Source organism: Coregonus clupeaformis, chromosome 1 (assembly GCF_020615455.1).
Source record: "Coregonus clupeaformis isolate EN_2021a chromosome 1, ASM2061545v1, whole genome shotgun sequence".
Classification (NCBI taxonomy): Eukaryota; Metazoa; Chordata; class Actinopteri; order Salmoniformes; family Salmonidae; genus Coregonus; species Coregonus clupeaformis.
In genome coordinates, this window is record NC_059192.1 from 77216335 (window position 1) to 77237626 (window position 21292).

At 44.8% G+C, this 21292-nt stretch overlaps 1 protein-coding gene across 2 annotated transcripts in view; it reads right to left on the bottom strand.

The window, feature by feature from the left end:
* LOC121576036 (protein HID1) overlaps window positions 1-19259 on the bottom strand; it is a 33228-nt gene extending 13969 nt beyond the window's left edge. Inside the window, exons 1-4 of one of the 2 annotated variants that reach the window (XM_041889339.2) lie at window positions 19023-19259; window positions 17414-17563; window positions 14098-14259; window positions 406-522 (exon numbers count right to left, since the gene is read on the bottom strand). In XM_041889339.2, the coding sequence (XP_041745273.1) occupies window positions 406-522; window positions 14098-14259; window positions 17414-17563; window positions 19023-19088 (495 nt within the window). In that variant the 5' untranslated portion in view covers window positions 19089-19259. Of the gene's footprint in view, window positions 1-405; window positions 526-14097; window positions 14260-17413; window positions 17564-19022 lie in introns of both variants that reach the window. The other variant, XM_041889334.2, reaches the window with a different exon arrangement.
* Between the last annotated feature and the right edge of the window lie 2033 nt (window positions 19260-21292).

A 21292-nucleotide genomic window follows, 5' to 3' on the forward strand; every position in this document is an offset into this window, starting at 1 on the left:
GATACCCGATGGGTTGGACAATACTTTTCTCGTCAATCATCTTTAAAAAATTTATACTTAACTGGAAATCGACCAATCCTCCGTTGTTAATGCAATGGAAAGGTTAAATGCTTTATTATCTAGATGTTGAAAGTGTGTGGGCAACGGAGAGAAACAAAATGGTGCAGTTTGAGGCCATGTGGCAGAAAGTGATGCGGGCGCTGAAGATGGGGGTGTGAGCTGGTGGGTCTGGGCAGGGTGATGTTGATGTTTGTATGATGTTGTCATTTGTTTTGTATTGTTTATAAAATATCAAATAAAATCTTAAAATATAAAAATGGTCAAGTAGTTTAGGTTTTTCCTCTCATGAAAGGAACACTGGTCAACACTAATTTTCTCATAGCGTTTCTGGACGAGGTTACTCACCTGGCCGGCTCTCTTGTGGCTCTGGACGGTGAAGTCTGGACAGAAGAGCAGGTCAGATACAGCCAGGAGGAGAGACTCAGCCAGGGGCCTTGCTCCATCATTATCATCACCTTCATCCTGCTGTGACACAATAATAATAATCATCATCGTCATAATCATCATCATCCTGCTGAGAGACAGACCTCAGCATCATCAGGCTCATCCTAGGACACAATCCTCCTCATCATCATCATCACCTTCATCTTTCTAGGAGACAGACAAAGAGTTTTGGCCACAGGGAAGAACATGTCTTTTAGATACTAATAGTGCATGTACACAGTGCATTCGGAAAGTATTCAGACCCTTTGACTTTTTCCACATTTTGTTACATTACAGCCTTGTAGGCCGTCATTGTAAAAAAAAAATGTTTTTTCACCCCCTCATCAATCTACACACAATGCCCCCTAATGACAAAGCAAAAACAGATTTTCAGACATTTTTTACAAATGTATAAAAAAAAACTGAAATATCACATTTACATATTAAATTAAAATATTAAATACATAAGTATTCAGACCCTTTACTCAGTACTTTCTTGAAGCACCTTTGGCAGTGATTACAGCCTCAAGTCCTCTTGGGTATGACACTACATGCTTGGCACACCTGTATTTGGGGAGTTTCTCCCATTCTTCTCTGCAGATCATCTCAAGCTCTGTCAGGTTGGATGGGGAGTGTCGCTGCACAGCTATTTTCAGGTCTCACCAGAGATGTTCGATCGGGTTCAAGGCCGGGCTCTGGCTGGGCCACTCAAGGACATTCAGAGACTTGTCCAGAAGCCCCTCCTGCGTTGTCTTGGCTGTGTGCTTAGGGTCGTTGTCCTGTTGGAAGGTGAACCATCGCCCCAGTCTGAGATTCTGAGCACTCTGGAGCAGGTTTTCATCAAGGATCTCTCTGTACATTGCTCCGTTCATCTTTCCCTCGATCCTGACTAGTCTCCCAGTCCCTGCCGCTGAAAACATCCCCACAGCATGATGCTGTCACCACCATGCTTCACCGTAGGGATGGTGCCAGGTTTCCTCCAGACGTGATGCTTGGCGTTCAGGCCAAAGAGTTCAATCTTGGTTTCATCAGACCAGAGAATCTTGCTTCTCATGGTCTGAGAGTCCTTTAGGTGCCTTTTTGCAAACTCCAAGCGGGCTGTCATGTGCCTTTTACTGAGGTGTGGCTTCCGTCTGGCCACTCTACCATAAAGGCCTGATTGGTGGAGTGATGCAGAGATGGTTGTCCTTCTGGAAGGTTCTACCATCTCCACAAAGGAACTCTGAAGCTCTGTCAGAGTGACCATCAGGTTCTTGGTCACCTCCCTGACCAAGGCCCTTCTCCCTAGATTGCTCAGTTTGGCCGGGCGGCCAGCTCTAGGAAGAGTCTTGGTGGTTCCAAACTTCTTCCATTTAAGAATGATGAAGGCCACTGTGTTCTTGGGGACCTTCAATGATGCAGACATTTTTTGGTACCCTTCCCCAGATCTGTGCTTCGACACAATCCTGTCTCGGCGCTCTACCGACAATTCCTTCGACCTCATGCCTTGATTTTTGCTCTGACATGCACTGTCAACTGTGGGACCTTATATAGACTGGTGTGTGTTTTTCCAAATCATGTCCAATCAATTGAATTTACCACAGGTGGACTCCAATCAAGTTGTAGAAACATCAAGGATGATCAATGGAAACAGGATGGACCTGAGCTCAATTTTCAAGTCTCATAGCAAAGGGTCTGAATACTTATGTAAATAAGATAGTTCTGTTTTTTATATTGCAAACAATTCTAAAAACCTGTTTTCGCTTTGTCATTATGGGGTATTGTGTGTAGATTGATGAGGGAAAACAATAATATAATCCATTTCAGAATAAGGCTGTAACATAACAAAATGTGGAAAAAGGGAAGGGGTCTGAATACTTTCCGAATGCACTGTATATTATTTAGTATAAAATGGGTTAAGTAGAACTGCATTAAGGATTATCAATAACGAATGTGACAAAAAAATATAAAACTCAATTGTATTTCCAGACAATAGTACCCTTTCCAAATACGTAGCAGTCATTCAGGCCACTTTCGCCTTAACTGCCTGACTGTGTGTGACTGCCTGGGTCCTTGAAGCGATAGGGACAAACATAGTACCCCAACCAGTTCAGTGTGTAGTAGAGAATGCCTCTTCACCGATTAGCACAACCGTTCCGCATTCACACCGACTCCCATAATAGTTTGGCATTCACCCATCCAGCCTCTCACTTTAATTAAAAGGTTATCCAATCCCTCCCCAATTCAACCACTGGCCAGGAGGGAGGGATGGGGGAGGGAGACACAATATGAGTAGTGATCAGGCAGAATGAGCTGCTCTACAGGCCAGGTAACAGGAGACCCAGCTGGTCCAACAATTAGCAGACATAGAGGGAGAAGGAAATCCCCTACTCAAAGAGCTCTCTCTGCCTGGGACAGTGACCTGACTCAACACCAGGTCTGTGTTCATTAGGGGAAAAAACCCCAGAAGAAAATGGACTGAAACAGGGAGGTACTACCTGATCTTGTCTAATAAGAAACGTACATTTTCATTTTGCTACGGTGTGTCCAAATGAACACAACCCAGCTTGGGCTAATCTTGCAACGCTGGCTGGTCAGAACTTTGAAAACCTGAATAAACGCAGTTCCCTCCAGTTCCCACCAGACAGCACAGCAGCGGCTGCAGTAGTGGGGGACAGTCAGTATGAGAGAGGGGCGCTCACTCACAGATTCAAGAAGAAAATCTGTTCCATACGAAGCTGAAAAGGGTTATGAAAAATCAAACCAGAGGCTCGGGAAGAATGGTCCTCCTCTGTCTGTCTGTCTATTCTCCAACCCACAGTGCATGTTTCGTGCTAAATAAACAGCATCCTTTTCACCATAAGACAAACCTATTCTATCCAATGATCTGTAACAAGTAGGGGAGAGTGGGGTAAGTTGAGCCAAAGGGTTAGTTGAGCCTTCCCTTGTTTCTAGGAAACCATACACAAAATGAATCACTTGACCAAATATTTAGGATGAGGACATCACTTCATGGAGTCTGTGAAGGAAAAACCACATGGAAAAAGTGGTAAGCAAGTTAGGTAAAAAAAAAAAAAAAAAAGATTTTCCACAAAGTCCAATGATTTTATTGTGTTATAGGTCTCATGATGCTTGAAACCAAAGTAGCTCATTTAAAGATTGTTTTGTACATCAGTTGGGGTCTCTATAAGCTACAATACAAGGTCCTAAACATAGCATGAAAGTGCATCCTTATAGCTGTGTTTATTTTATTATTTTTTATTTTTTTATTTCACCTTTATTTAACCAGGTAAACCAGTTGAGAACAAGTTCTCATTTACAACTGTGACCTGGCCAAGATAAAGAAAATCAGTGCGATAAAAACAACAACACAGAGTTACATATGGGGTAAACAAAACATAAAGTCAAAAATACGACAGAAAATATATATACAGTGTGTGTGAATGTAGTAAGTTATGGAGGTAAGGCAATAAATAGGCCATAGTGCAAAATAGTTACAATTTCGTATTAACACTGGAATGATAGATGTGCAAAAGATGATGTGCAAATAGAGATACTGGGGTGCAAATTAGCAAAATAAATAACAATATGGGGATGAGGTAGTTGGGTGGGCTAATTTCAGAATGGCTGTGTACAGGTGCAGTGATCGGTAAGCTGCTCTGACAACTGTGTGTGCTAATATAGACCAAATGTTTACCTTGGGGTAAGTTGAGCCAATGGCCACCATACAAATGATGATTACATTTTCTGTCAGTTTTATGCATAGTATTTTTGCAATGTGTCATGCATCTGAACTCAAGATTTGTATTGTTACAGAGCAGACATCATCATACACCGTGTAATTAAACATAAAACAAGCAGGGTTCTAGCCCCCCTTGAGGTTCTTGAGAAAGCAGCCAAGGAAGTGAGAGAAGGAAAGAAGTCAATTTGAGCAGCAGCAAGGGGCTGACAAAATAGACAATGACACTGAAGAGGTACAGTACATTGACAAAAAAGACCTGTGTGAAAGAGAGGCTATGCTAGAGTAGCAGAGGCACATAAGGTCTTATCTGATGACATGGTGCCTGAGCTTGCTAAACATATCAAGAATCTCGCAGACTAGTTTCATGGGCTTAGTAGACTCAAATTCAGAGAACTTGCCTACAAATTGGAACATCAAAACAACATCTCTTTTCCAGACAACTGGTCAAGAAATGGAAAGGTAAGTGATATTGAGCAGAGAGCTCAACAGTGCACTCGGAAAGTATTCATAACCCTTCCCTTTTTCTCACGTTACAACCTTATTCTAAAATTGACTAAATGAAACACAATTCTCATCAATCTACACACAATACCCCATAATGACAAAGTGAAAACTAGTTTTTAGAATGTTTTGCAAATTTATAAAAAATAAAATAAAAAACTTATTTACATTCAGTACCAGTCAAAAGTTTGGACACACCTACTCATTCAAGGGTTTCTCTTTATTTTTACTATTTTCTACATTGTAGAATAATAGCGAAGACATAAAACTATGAAAAAACACATATGGAATCATGTAGTAACCAAAAAAGTGTTAAACAAATCAATATATATTATATATTTGATGTATATATATCTGATTTTGTATGTTTGGCCACTGACAAAGAAATGATCAGTCTATAATTTTAATGGTAGGTTTATTTGAACAGTGAGAGACAGAATTACAATAAAAACAATCCTGAAAAACGCATGTCAAAAATGTTATAAATTGATTTGCATTTTAATGAGGGAAATAAGTATTTGACCCCCTCTCAATCAGAAAGATTTCTGGCTCCCAGGTGTCTTTTATACAGGTAACGAGCTGAGATTAGGAGCACACTCTTAAAGGGAGTGCTCCTAATCTCAGTTTGTTACCTGTATAAAAGACACCTGTCCACAGAAGCAATCAATCAATCAGATTCCAAACTCTCCACCATGGCCAAGACCAAAGAGCTCTCCAAGGATGTCAGGGACAAGATTGTAGACCTACACAAGGCTGGAATGGGCTACAAGACCATCGCCAAGCAGCTTGGTGAGAAGGTGACAACAGTTGGTGCGATTATTCGCAAATGGAAGAAACACAAAATAACTGTCAATCTCCCTCGGCCTGAGGCTCCATGCAAGATCTCACCTCGTGGAGTTGCAATGATCATGAGAACGGTGAGGAATCAGCCCAGAACTACACGGGAGGATCTTGTCAATGATCTCAAGGCAGCTGGTACCATAGTAACCAAGAAAACAATTGGTAACACACTACGCCGTGAAGGACTGAAATCCTGCAGCGCCCGCAAGGTCCCCCTGCTCAAGAAAGCACACATACATGCCTGTCTGTGTCACGATCGTCTGAGGAAACCGACCAATACGCAGCGCGTGGAGTGAACATGATGACTTTATTTATAAAAGCAACCACGAAAACAACAAACAAATGACGATAGTGAAGTCCTACAGTGACTATGACTGAACCTGGAACAAAAACCCACAACCCCAAGGTGAAAACACACAGTATAAATATGGCTCCCAATCAGAGATAACGAGCCGACAGCTGACACTCGTTACCTCCGATTGGGAGTCATTGACCAAACATAGAAAACAACAACCTAGACACCCAACATAGAAATACACCCAAGTGAAAAATAACAACCCTGGCTCAAAATCAAAGTCCATAGAGCCAGAGTGTCACAGTACCCCCCCCTAAAGGTGCGAACTCTGGGCGCACCAGCATCCAGTCTAGGGGAGGGTCTGGGTGGGCGTCTGTCCATGGTGGCGGCTCTGGCACTGGTCGTGGTCCCCACCCCACCATAGTCACTACCTGCTTACGTAGCCTCCTCCAAATGACCACCCTCCCATCTAACCCCACTGGATTAAGGGGCAGCACCGGACTAAGAGGCAGCACCCGGACTAAGGGGGCAGCACCGGACTAAGGGGCAGCACCGGACTAAGGGGCAGCACCGGACTAAGGGGCAGCACCGGACTAAGGGGCAGCACCAGGATAAGGGACAGCACCAGGATAAGGGGCAGCACCAGGATAAGGGACAGCACCGGGCTAAGGGGCAGTACCGGACTAAATGGCGGATCCTGGCTGGCTGGCTCTGGCGGATCCTGGCTGGCTGGCGGATCCTGGCTGGACGGCTCTGGCGGATCCTGGCTGGACGGCTCTGGCGGATCCTGGCTGGACGGCTCATGGCTGGCTGACGGATCTGGCTGCTCATGGCTGGCTGACGGATCTGGCTGCTCATGGCTGGCTGAAGGATCTGGCTGCTCATGGCTGGCTGACGGATCTGGCTGCTCATGGCTGGCTGACGGATCTGGCTGCTCATGGCTGGCGGAAGGCTCTGGCTGATCCTGTCTGGCGGAAGGCTCTGGCTGATCCTGTCTGGCGTAAGGCTCTGTCTGGCGGAAGGCTCTAGCGGCTCCGATCTGGCGGACGGCTCTGAAGGCTCATGGCAGACGGGCGGCTTTGCAGGCTCAGTACAGACGGGCGGCTTTAGCGCCGTTGGGCAGACGGGCAGTTCAGGCGCCGTTGGGCAGACGGGCAGTTCAGGCCCCGTTGGGCAGACGGCAGACTCTGGCCGTCTGAGACGCACCGTAGGCCTGATGCGTGGTGCCGGAACTGGTGGTCCCAGGCTGAGGACACGCATCTCAGGGCTAGTGCGGGGAGAAGGAACAGGGCATGCTGGACCCTGAGGACGCACATAAAGCCTAGTACGTGGTGCCGGAACTGGTGGTCCCGGACTGAGGACACGCATCTCAGGGCTAGTGCGTGGAGCAGGAACCGGCCGGGCTGGGCTGGCGACGCACCCCGTAGGCTTCGTGCGTGGCGCAGGAACAGGCCGGGCTGGGCTGGTGACGCACCCCGTAGGCTTCGTGCGTGGAGCAGGAACAGGCCGGGCTGGGCTGGTGACGCACACCACAGGCGTAGTGCGTAGAGCAGGAACCGGCCGGGCTGGACTGGCGACGCGCACCGTATCCCTGGTGCGTGGAGCAGGAACAGGCCGGGCTGGGCTGGCGACGCGCACCGTATCCCTGGTGCGAGTGGCCGGAACAGGCCGGACCGGGCTGGCGAAGCGCACCATATCCCTGGTGCGTGGAGCAGGAACAGGCCGGGCTGGGCTGGCGACGCGCACCGTATCCCTGGTGCGAGTGGCCGAAACAGGCCGGGCCGGGCTGGCGAGCGCACCATATCCCTGGTGCGTGGAGCAGGAACAGGCCGGGCTGGGCTGGCGACGCGCACCGTATCCCTGGTGCGAGTGGCCGGAACAGGCCGGGCCGGGCTGGCGACGCACATCGTGGACCTGGTGCGTGGAGTAGGAACAGGCCGGTCCGTACCGGGAACACACACCACTGGCCTTAACTGGGGATCAGGAACGGGCCGGACCGGACTGGTAACACACTTCAGTCCCTCACGCCGTGCCACAACAACTTCCCTCCCTCTACTCGCCAATGGCTCCCGTAATCCGATAGCCTTCTCTCCATATCTCCCTGTGGCAGCCTCCTGCTGCCCAGCCGCCCAAAGCCATGTGCCCCCCAAAATTTTTTTGGGGTTGCCTCTCGTCCTTCCAACGATGGACCTGCTGACGCCGTTGCTCCTCTCTCGCCAGGGCCTTGATCCTCCCCCAAGGTCCCTTGCCCCCGAGCATGTCCTCCCAGGACCACGATTTGCCCACCTGGGCCATCGCCAGCCTCTCGATCTCCTTACCAGGCGCTTCCTCCCATGTCCAGCTGTCTTGCTCCTGGACACGCTGCTTGGTCCTTCGATGGTGGGTTTTTCTGTCACGATCGTCTGAGGAAACCGACCAATACGCAGCGCGTGGAGTGAACATGATGACTTTATTTATAAAAGCAACCACGAAAACAACAAACAAATGACGATAGTGAAGTCCTACAGTGACTATGACTGAACCTGGAACAAAAACCCACAACCCCAAGGTGAAAACACACAGTATAAATATGGCTCCCAATCAGAGATAACGAGCCGACAGCTGACACTCGTTACCTCCGATTGGGAGTCATTGACCAAACATAGAAAACAACAACCTAGACACCCAACATAGAAATACACCCAAGTGAAAAATAACAACCCTGGCTCAAAATCAAAGTCCATAGAGCCAGAGTGTCACAGTCTGAAGTTTGCCAATGAACATCTGAATGATTCAGAGGAGAACTGGGTGAAAGTGTTCTGGTCAGATGAGACCAAAATCGAGCTCTTTGGCATCAACTCAACTCGCCGTGTTTGGAGGAGGAGGAATGCTGCCTATGACCCCAAGAACACCATCCCCACCGTCAAACATGGAGGTGGAAACATTATGCTTTGGGGGTGTTTTTCTGCTAAGGGGACAGGACAACTTCACTGAATCAAAGGGACGATGGACGGGGCCATGTACCGTCAAATCTTGGGTGAGAACCTCCTTCCCTCAGCCAGGGCATTGAAAATGGGTCGTGGATGGGTATTCCAGCATAACAATGACCCAAAACACACGGCCAAGGCAACAAAGGAGTGGCTCAAGAAGAAGCACATTAAGGTCCTGGAGTGGCCTAGCCAGTCTCTAGACCTTAATCCCATAGAAAGTCTGTGGAGGGAGCTGAAGGTTCGAGTTGCCAAACGTCAGCCTCGAAACCTTAATGACTTGGAGAAGATCTGCAAAGAGGAGTGGGACAAAATCCCTCCTGAGATGTGTGCAAACCTGGTGGCCAACTACAAGAAACATCTGACCTCTGTGATTGCCAACAAGGGTTTTACCACCAAGTACTATGTCATGTTTTGCAGAGGGGTCAAATACTTATTTCCCTCATTAAAATGCAAATAAATGTATAACATTTTTGACATGCGTTTTTCAGGATTTTATTGTTGTTATTCTGTCTCTCACTGTTCAAATTAACCTACCATTAAAATTATAGACTGATCATGTCTTTGTCAGTGGGCAAACGTGCAAAATCAGCAGGGGATCAAATACTTTTTTCCCCTCACTGTAACCACCCTTTCCCTTGATGACAGCTTTGCACACTCTTGGCATTCTCTCAACCAGTTTCACCTGGAATGCTTTTCCAACAGTCTTAAAGGAGTTCCCACATATGCTTAGCACTTGTTGGCTGCTTTTCCTTCACTTTGCGGTCCGACTCATCCCAAACCATCTCAATTCAAATCAAATCAAATCAAATTTTATTGGCCACATGCGCCGAATACAACAGGTGCAGACATTACAGTGAAATGCTTACTTACAGCCCTTAACCAACAGTGCATTTATTTTTAATAAAAAAGTAAAATAAAACAACAACAAAAAAAGTGTTGAGAAAAAAAGAGCAGAAGTAAAATAAAATAACAGTAGGGAGGCTATATATACAGGGGGGTACCGGTGCAGAGTCAATGTGCGGGGGCACCGGCTAGTTGAGGTAGTTGAAGTAATATGTACATAAATATGTACATAAATTGGGTTGAGGTCGGGGGATTGTGGAGGCCAGGTCATCTGAAGCAGCACTCCATCGCTCTCATTCTTGGTCAAATATCCCTTACACAGCCTGGAGGTGTGTTGGGTCATTGTCCTGTTGAAAAACAAATTATAGTCCCACTAAGCCCAAACCAGATGGGATGGCGTATCGCTGCAGAATGCTGTGGTAGCCATGCTGGTTAAGTGTGCCTTGAATTCTTAATAAATCACAGACAGTGTCAACAGCAAAGCACCCCCACACCATAACACCTTGGCTTTTTGGGAACTACACATGCGGAGATCATCCGTTCACCCACACCACGTCTCACAAAGACACAGCGTTTGGAACCCAAAATCTCCAATTTGGACTCCAGACCAAAGGACACATTTCCACCGGTCTAATGTCCATTGCTCATGTTTCTTGGCCCAAGCAGGTCTCTTCTTCTTATTGGTGTCCTTTTGTAGTGGTTTCTTTGCAGCAATTCAAACACGAAGGCCTGATTCACACAGTCCCCTCTGAACAGTTGATGTTGAGATGTATCTGTGACTTGAACTCTGTAAAGTATTTATTTGGGCTGCAATTTCTGAGGCTGGTAACTCTAATGAACATATCCTCTGCAGCAGAGGTAACTCTGGGTCTTCCATTCCTGTAGTGGTCCTCGTGAGAGCAAGTTTCATCATAGTTCTTGAAATGTTCCCTATTGACTGACCTTCATGTCGTAAAGTAATGAAGGACTGTCGTTTCTCTTTGCTTATTTGAGCTGTTCTTGCCATAATATGGACTTGGTCTTTTACCAAATAGGGCTATCTTCTGTATACCCCCTACCTTGTCACAACACAACTGATTGGCTCAAACGCATTAAGAAGGAAAGAAATTCCACAAATGAACTTTTAAGAAGGCACACCTGTTAATTGAAATTAATTCCAGGTGACTACCTCATGAAGCTGGTTGAGAGAATGCCAAGCATGTGCAAAGCTGTCATCAAGGCAAAGGGTGGCTATTTGAAGAATCTCAAATATAAAATATATTTGATATGTTTAACACTTCTTTGGTTACTACATGATTCCATGTGTTATTTCATAGTTTTAATGTCTTCACTATTATTCTACAATGTAAAAAATAATTAAAAATAAATTAAGACCCTTGAATGAGTAGGTGTGTCCAAACGTTTGACTGGTAGTGTAAGTATTCAGACCCTTTGCTATGAGACTCAAATTTGAGCTCAGGTGCATCCTGTTTCTATTGATCATCCTTGAGATGTTTTTACAACTTGATTGGAGTCCACCTGTGGTATATTCAATTGATTGGAGATTATTTGGAAAAACACACACCAGTCTATATAAGGTCCCACAGTTGACAGTGCATGTCAGAGTAAAAACCAAGACATGAGGTCGAAGGAATTGGCCGTAGAGCTTCGAGGCAGGATTGTGTCGAGGCACAGATCTGGGGAAGGATACCAACAAATATCTACAGCATTTAAGGTCCCCAAGAACACAGTGGCCTCCATCATTCTTAAATGGAAGAAGTTTGGAACCACCAAGACTCTTCCTAGAGCTGGCCGCCCGGCCAAACTGAGCAATCGGGGGAGAAGAACCTTGGTCAGGGAGGTGACCAAGAACCCGATGGTCACTCTGACAGAGCTCCAGAGTTCCTCTGTGGAGATGGGAGAACCTTCCAGCAGGACAACCATCTATCTCTGCAGCACTCCACCAATCAGGCCTTTATGGTAGAGTGGCCATATGGAAGCCACTCTTAGGTAAAAGGCACATGACAGCCCGCTTGGAGTTTGCCAAAAGGTACCTAAAGACCGTCAAACCATGAGAAACAAGATTCTCTGGTCTGATGAAACCAAGATTGAACTCTTTGGCCTAAATGCCAAGCGTCATGTCTGGAGGAAACCTGGCACCATCCCTACGGTGAAGCATGGTGGTGGCAGCATCATTCTGTGGGGATGTTTTTCAGCAGCAGGGACTGGGAGACTAGTCAGGATCGAGGGAAAGACGAACAGAGCAAAGTACAGAGAGATCCTTGATGAAAACCTGCTCCAGAGCGCTCAGGACCTCAGACTGGGGCAATGGTTCACCTTCCAACAGGACTACAACCCTAAGCACACAGCAAAGACAACGCAGGAGTGGCTTCGGGACAAGTCTCTGAATGTCCTTGAGTGGCCCAGCCAGAGCACGGACTTGAACCCGATCTAACATCTCTGGAGAGACCTGAAAATAGCTGTGCAGCGACGCTTCCCATCCAACCGGACAGAGCTTGAGAGGATCTGCAGAGAAGAATGGGAGAAACTCCCCAAACACAGGTGTGCCAAGCTTGTAGCGTCATACCCAAGAAGACTCTATGCTGTAATCGCTGCCAAAGGTGCGAGTAAAGGGTCTGAATACTTATGTAAATGTACTATTTCAGGGTTTTTTTAAATATAAATTAGCATACATTTCTCAAAACCTGTTTTGCTTTGCCATTATGGGGTATTGTGTGTAGATTGATGAGAAAAAAATCAATGTTTTATCAATTTTAGAATAAGGCTGTAATGTAACAAAATTTGGAAAAAGTCAAGGGGTCTGAATACTTTCCGAAAGCACTGTACAACACCCGTTCTGACAGTCATCTGTCAAAGGTCCCCAAAGCACACACATACCTGGGTCGCTCCTCTTTTCAGTTTGCTGCACCTAGCGACTGGAACGAGCTGCAAAAAACACTCAAACTGGAAAGATTTATCTCCATCTCTACTTTAAAAGACTCAATCATGGACACTCTTACTGACACTTGTGCTGTTATCTGTGCGTAACAATGTTTGTACCATGTTTGTGCTGCTACCATGTTGTGCTGCTGCCATGTTGTGTTGCTACCATACTGTGTTGTCATGTGTTGCTGCCATGTTGTGTTGTTGTCTTAGGTCTCTCTTTATGTAGTGTTGTCTCTCTTGTCGTGATGTGTGTCCTACATTTTTATTTTTTATCCCAGCCCCTGTACCCGCAGGAGGCCTTTTGCCTCTTGGTAGGCCATCATTGTAAATAAGAATGTGTTCTTAATTGGCTTGCCTAGTTAAATAAAGGTTCAATAAAGAAAAGAAAAGGAAAGGAAGACTACTATATTTATCTTGATTTAGTGATGCTGAACGTAATAAATGGCTGACCATACCCCACTCTCCCCTACATCTACCTACACACATAAATTAATTCATCTGATTATTTGTTCGGTCAGTGGCAGTACTGGGTAAAAGTCAGGACTATGGAGAAAGCAGTCATGAACCCACTGGTCTGATCCAATCACCTCTCTCGGTAGATACAAGGCAGGCATTATGATGTAACTTCATGGGGAGAAGAGAACATGCTGAGTCTGAGACAGGGAGTTAATTTAACGGATTACGTAACAGGCAATCTTTTCAACTCAAGCCTCCAGGATACAATCTCGACTCTCTAGACAAGGGGAGAGCGAGACTGGCATCCTTGGCAGCATGCGATAGAAAATGCATCCCTCTTAATTTCCCAAGGGGAGCCAAAAATAATAAAGGGAACAAACTTTATTTAAAATGACCCTGACCACTGATAAACCACACAAATTGCATTATATATATATTTATTTATTTTTTTGGGGGGGGGGATTTTACCCCCTTTTTCTCCCCAATTTCGTGTAATCCAATTGGTAGTTACAGTCTTGTCCCATCGCTACAACTTCCGTACGGACATGGGAGAGGCGAAGGTCGAGAGTCGTGCGTCCTCCGAAACACAACCCAACCTAGCCGCACTGCTTCTTGACACAGTGCCCACTTAACCCGGAAGCCAGCCGCACCAATGTGCCGGAGGAAACACTGTACACCTGGCGACTGAGTCAGCATGCACTGCACTTGGCCCGCCACAGGAGTCGCTAGTGCACGATGGGACAAGGACATCCCTGCCGGCCAAACCCTCCCCTACCCTGGACGGCGCTGGGCCAATTGTGCGCCGCCCCATGGGTCTCCCGGTCGCGGCCGGCTGCGACAAAGCCTGGAATCGAACCAGGATCTCTAGTGGCACAGCTAGCACTGCGATGCAGTACCTTAGACCACTGCGCCACTCGGGAGGCCCGCAAATTGCATATATAATGAAATCACAACTTCAAAGGGCTTCATGTCCAATCGGCTAGGATAGCACAGAACATTTCAGGGACACAGCATTTTTTATCTCTATTGGATGGTGCCGTTGATGAGTAGTACAGTATTCTCACCCCAGCTCCAGGCACGATAGACCAGAAGAACCCTCTCCAGTCTGCGTCCTCAAAGATGTATGGTAGGATACGTGTGAGCAGACGGGTGCAGTTAAGGACTATCTGTCTCTCCTTCTCTGAGGGACAACCAGAGTCAGCCCCCTGGACTAGCTTCCCCACCGCCTGGTGGAGAATGGACACATGAACATGTACAGTTAGTCAAATACAACACACCCTCGCACACACTGCTTCATTTCTTGCTTATGCAAGTGTTTCGATTTGAGGTCTTATACAGTAGACCCTTGAGGCTCGACACAGTCCATCTACTGCAGTAATATGGCCTTTGACCTCTCTTAACTGGGAACAACAAACACTAGCATTCCTTTTACACCAACTGTATCCAAGGTACCCAATATAATCTGCTTAACTACAGAAAAGGATGAAACACACCATTTAAAACCCACTAGAGACATATTGGAAGCAAACCCAGGTGGAACACCTGCCCGATACTACAGTACAGCAGCACTTAACACACTCAGTATACTCCTGTTACTACAGTACAGCACCCCTTAATACACTCAGAATACACCTGTTACTACAGTACAGCACCACTTAACACTCAGAATACAACTGCTACTACAGTACAGCACAACTTAACACACCTGTTACTAGGGCCGGGACAATGCAAGTATCGCGATACTCGTTAGTATTGTGGCAAGGAAACCAAACACGAAGCGGTTTTTGATTGTATTTTTTCTATTTGTTTTTTAAAATATACATACACACATGCATATAAATACATACATATATACAGTGAGGGAAAAAAGTATTTGATCCCCTGCTGATTTTGTACGTTTGCCCACTGACAAAGAAATGATCAGTCTATAATTTTAATGGTAGGTTTATTTGAACAGTGAGAGACAGAATAACAATAAAAAAATCCAGAAAAACGCATGTCAAAAATGTTATAAATTGATTTGCATTTTAATGAGGGAAATAAGTATTTGACCCCCTCGCAATCAGAAAGATTTCTGGCTCCCAGGTGTCTTTTAAGGGCGGCAGGTAGCTTAGTGGTTAAGAGCGTTGTGCCAGTAACCGAAAGGTCGCTGGTTCTAATCCCCAAGCCGACTAGGTGAAAAATCTGTCGATGTGCCCTTGAGCAAGGCACTTAACCCTAATTGCTCCTGTAAGTCGCTCTGGATAAGAGCGTCTGCTAAATGACCAATTATTTATTTATTTTATTTTTATACAGGTAACGAGCTGAGATTAGGAGAACACTCTTAAAGGGAGTGCTCCTAATCTCAAATTGTTACCTGTTTAAAAGACAACTGTCCACAGAAGCAATCAATCAATCAGATTCCAAACTCTCCACCATGGCCAAGACCAAAGAGCTCTCCAAGGATGTCAGAGACAAGATTGTAGACCTACACAAGGCTGGAATGGGCTACAAGACCATCGCCAAGCAGCTTGGTGAGAAGGTGACAACAGTTGGTGCGAATATTCACAAATGGAAGAAACACAAAAGACCTGTCAATCTCCCTCGGCCTGGGGCTCCATGCAAGATCTCACCTTGTGGAGTTGCAATGATCATGAGAACGGTGAGGAATCAGCCCAGAACTACACAGGAGGATCTTGTCAATGATCTCAAGGCAGCTGGGACCATAGTCACCAAGAAAACAATTGGTAACACACTACGACGTGAAGGACTGAAATCCTGCAGCGCCCGCAAGGTCCCCCTGCTCAAGAAAGCACATATACAGGCCCGTCTGAAGTTTGCCAATGAACATCTGAATGATTCAGAGGAGAACTGGGTGAAAGTGTTGTGGTCAGATGAGACCAAAATCGAGCTCTTTGGCATCAACTCAACTCGCCGTGTTTGGAGGAGGAGAAATGCTGCCTATGACCCCAAGAACACCATCCCCACCGTCAAACATGGAGGTGGAAACATTATGCTTTGGGGGTGTTTTTCTGCTAAGGGGACAGGACAACTTCACCGCATCAAAGGGACGATGCACCGTCAAATCTTGGGTGAGAACCTCCTTCCCTCAGCCAGGGCATTGAAAATGGGTCGTGGATGGGTATTCCAGCATGACAATGACCCAAAACACACGGCCAAGGCAACAAAGGAGTGGCTCAAGAAGAAGCACATTAAGGTCCTGGAGTGTTCTAGCCAGTCTCCAGACCTTAATCCCATTTAAAAAATCTGTGGAGGGAGCTGAAGGTTCGAGTTGACAAACGTCAGGCTCGAAACCTTAATGACTTGGAGAAGATCTGTGTGCAAACCTGGTAGCCAACTACAAGAAACGTCTGACCTCTGTGATTGCCAACAAGGGTTTTGCCACCAAGTACTAAGTAATGTTTTGCAGAGGGGTCAAATACTTATTTCCCTCATTAAAATGCAAATCAATTTATAACATTTTTGACATGCGTTTTTCTGGATTTTTTTGTTGTTATTCTGTCTCTCATTGTTCAAATAAACCTACCATTAAAATTATAGACTGATCATGTCTTTGTCAGTGGGCAAACGTACAAAATCAGCAGGGGATCAAATACTTTTTTCCCTCACTGTATACACATATCCTTTTAAAAAATATATTTCCCTTTATTACTTTCCAACCCCACGACCCCTTCCCTAATTGGAGTAAACCAGTGAACAACAACGCTTAGGCCTCTACTTACAGCTTATACATACTATATACATTTTATGGACACAGTCAATTTTACAATAATTATATTTTGTTTGTTTTTACTCCTGAACCTCCTCTACTCTCAACCTCTCCGATCATTTTCATGATGTCCATCCGGTTTGCTTCTATATGCCATATCTTTCTAACTGTGCTCTTTCACAAAAGCTCTCAACTTATAACCTATATACTTATTATGGACACAGTATGCTTTACATTAGTTATCTTGTTGTTATTAGCTGTTGTTAGTTGTTATTAGTCCCATCCTTCAGCTCCATTCAACACCTCCCATCTCTCTTAACACCATCCATATTGGATTTCTATTTGCCATATATTTTTTTAACTGTACTGTTTCACAAAAGTTCTGAACCCTTCTATTCTCATTGTTTCTACAGATTGTACATTGAAAATACAATTTTTTGCTAAAAGTATCCACAAAGTGGATTTAACTTATTTAGGACAACAGCCCTAATGCTGGAAACAAACATCATTATGTTGTCATCCAGAGTCCATTTATTTATTTTCTAAGCTATTGCACACAATATTTTACATACAGCAGGTTTTTAAAGGACCAAAGAGTTTGGTCTGCTTCGTGTTCTGATTTTTGCCATAGAAAAAATATTGTGATGCTGTATCCTAGTACCCTACCTTACCTTGTAGCAGAGGGTTGCTAGATTGGAGGGAGATTCCTCCCTGACGGCTCGTATCTCCGCCGCCGGCACCAGGGCAAACACATCCTGGACAGTCGTGGCAGTATCCGCCCAGAACTGGTCCCAGAAGGCATCGTCTGTAGTCTCCACGGGCTGGGGGAGATGAGGCAACAAAAGGGATCAGATATATTCCCCATCCCAACACCCTGTCTGATGAAGGCTCTGTAGCCAAAACCTTAGTCAAATAAATCCACAGCAAGAAAAATAAATGAGAGTGCAACTTTTTCCTTCATCTGTTCCCATCATGTGAGCATGGTAACAAGAGCCTCTTCAGTCTGCACACTGCAGTCTATGCTCCTATGTAGTGGTAATGGTGACAGCGTTGCAACCACAAATTCAGGTCTTCTTATCCTTTATATTCTCCATGATGGCCAGTACCTAGCAATGCACTATGTGTCAGTCTGACGCTTTGACCCAAGCAGTGAGTCAGAGGAAATTATCTCCATTCTGCACACCATCGCACTGATAGACCCAGATGTCACTCCACTCTCAGACACACACAACCGTAGAGCCAGGCCCCATCTAAACCCAGTCCCAGTTGTCACACCACTCTACATCATGTATGTGTGCTCTCATTGATGCTGCCATTTCCCTTCTCTATTAACTCATATATTATTAATTCAGAGCCCTGCTTGGCTGTAGCCTACAGGAGGAGAGCAGATAAATATAGACATAATAAACTTAGTCATGGACTAAAAAATCACTTTTGATGGAGATTCTTCATTGAGCATTGCTTTTTAGTCCAGGACTAAACCGTACAAAGAAGAACGCATATGATGAAATTAACTTTTGTTTTGTTGTACAAACAATATATTCAGCTACCTTTATTTGCCTTGATGACAGAGTAAATGTCACCTAAACAGTGCACTTTAGACTGATGCTTATTTGACTAACTTTAATGTCTTTCAGCCCACCTTAAATCAGCCACATTGTCTGAGTGTTATGATTCATTCAACAACCATGTCATCAGAAATGTAGCTGGAAATGGTTTCTAGGCTAGCTTTTTTCAAAAAAAATTATCAAGTGACAGCCACAGAAGCACCCACGAATGTACTGTATTCATATCTGCATCTCATCATAGCTCTGTGAATAGGATACACCTTAGAATGACTGTCTGCACCTGATATGAGGCTCTTGGTGGTGTTTATTATAACTACAGAAGTATGACTACAAACATTTGATTACAAAATAGATACATTGTTGCCGATATTATGAGTCCACTATTTGATAACACAAAATTCGCAGTATTTATAACAGTACCCTACAATTAATCTAATTGTCAGTTTATAGTCAATAGCTAAATATAAATATCCTAGGACTACATTTTAATCAAAAGTTTACATTTAACCAGTAAACCCTGCTTTTGGATTGATGGTAACCATTACTGTATTTCTTCACCACCCACTCATCCATGTGTGTCAACTACAACTTGTAGGCAGGCTACCATCTGGTCCACTTGAATTGCTATTTTTATCTTGAAAAACAGAACTGTTAATAAATATTTAAATGCTGCATTGGCCTACACCAAATAGCGTCATTATTTTTAACATACCTGTGTTTTGGTTGTTAGTTGTATCACAGCTTTTCTGAAGTTGAGTTTGGAGTCAGCGTTGCCCATTTTCTACTAAGCAGCCACCTGTCCGCTTCGTCTGAAGCGCCTGTATACTGGTCGGTCTTGCGTCGTCGTCGTCGTAGTCGTTGAGAATAATCTCCCTCATCCGTCACGTCCTCCAGCTGCCCTGAGCCGTCGCGAAGCACGGTCTGGAGGATTTGAACTATGCAGGATCCAGGCATGGCGACTTCCGGGATAAAATGTACATATTTGTTTTAGTTTACATCGTTAATGTGAATTGACAGACGCAATTCCTTGACTATTTACCTAAACACCTGATGAATCAGCTAAACTACAGCCAGCAACCTGTAACAACATGTAGGTCTACAAATGATCAATTATCAATAATTGTATCAAACAAATTAATTAAATGTGGTTTACCTTTCCCCTATAACAACACTGCACAATTTAAAGTAAATATTAGCAATACATTCTGATAGACTGATACTTCAAATACAAAATTATATTTAATATGACGCAGTCAGTAGCCTATGTTGTTGCTGGTTCGCTGTGTTTTATTCCTCATCATAATGGCTTTGGTTATTAGTAGTACGACAGTGACTCTCAGTGGCATCCACTGGTACAATTGGAATAGTCAAGAGGTGCCCATCTATTCAGAGAACTATCGACCCTGCCCTATGGCCGCGGGAAATTATTTTGTGGCGAGGGTACTGTCGACGGGTGGGGTGGGTGGGGAGTGCAGGATTCGTTTTTCCCTATCAAAGAAAATCAGGTACATCAAGCTCAAACAAGCTCTTTGCCACCGAAAATGCAACAAAAAAATCAAGTATATCTTCACCACATGTACTCAGAGCTTATCACTTTCTTGTTTTTTATTTGTTACTTTTTCTAGGTGACTTCTACCATCACAGTGACACCTCTGTCCCCTCCCTGTCTGTTAGAACCCATATTCTGCCTATGAGCAGATGGTTATGGTGGCAAATACTGTGAGCTAGGTAAGGAACTATCTCAATCCAGGGGCGCAACTTTCACTGGGGACGGGGGGGACATGTCACATTCTGAAATTACATTTTTGTCCCCCCCAGTTTTATCATTGGAATGTGATACAAAACATGGCCTCAGTGTGCTTTAGGACCATGCGGATGCCCCCGAGCGGTCGGGTAGGCTGTTTGGAGTGTTTATCCGACTGGATTTAGGACGCTAGTGAGTAGCTACCACAGCCAGGTCAGCTCTAGCCTCTAGTTATCTGTCAGATAGCGATATGAGGTGGCTATTATTACAATGTAACAGCAGTTGTTTGTATGGAAATGTTTGTAGCCTTTGTTTTGTCCCATTTCAGATGTAAATGAACTTGGCAAGCGAGAGAGAGCTGGCCAAAAGTTGGCTTACATTAGCTATTATTTTTGCCTCAATCGAACTAGACCTGAATCAAACGATGAAACAATCGGCCAAACGATTTAAGATTAATATTCTGACGTTTTTTCAGCGCAATGTGAGTAGTATTAGTCAGTGGCAATGTAACGTTATTGATCTGTCAGTTTCCCTAGCTAATTCCCTACGTTTCACACTGACACAGTAATAAACAGCTCTAACGTTACAGGCTTCACTGTCATGGTGCACAGTAGAGGTATGTGCAGGACCGATTTCTTCATCCCACTCCTGCCCACACCCGCTGGCTGGCTTTCTGTCCGACTCCCACCCTCTACCACAAGAACTGGTCCCAAACCCAACCGCAGTCCCGCAACGTTATTTTAGGCATATGTGAGACAGCTCACTTGCCAGCCATGGTCCCAACAATTTTGCGCCCTATAGACAATATCAAATGCGCAGAAATAACTTAAGAAATAGGTTAAATTACCAGAGATTCTCACATGGCCCTTACATTGTATTAATGGGCTATATCAGCCAAAATGCTAGATGTAGTTTGAAGAGAGCAGAGTTGGAGAGACTTGCACTTTCTATTGAGCTATTTTTATTGGATACCTTTTAGGAGTGGGAAGATTTTCAGACTGAGAAATATGGGTAATCAATATTTAGGCCTATTTATAGGCAATGTAGTAAACTATAGCCTAATCATAGGCCTATTTAGGAAGTACATGTCCTTGAAAAGATAACGGCTCCGTGCTTCTCAGCCCACGTATAAATAGGCTATAGCCTACTGTATTTAATTGAGACCACACACACACCTGATCTCGTAGGTATGGCTACTGAACTGGAAGCAGCAAGAATGATGATGGAGACATTTGCTA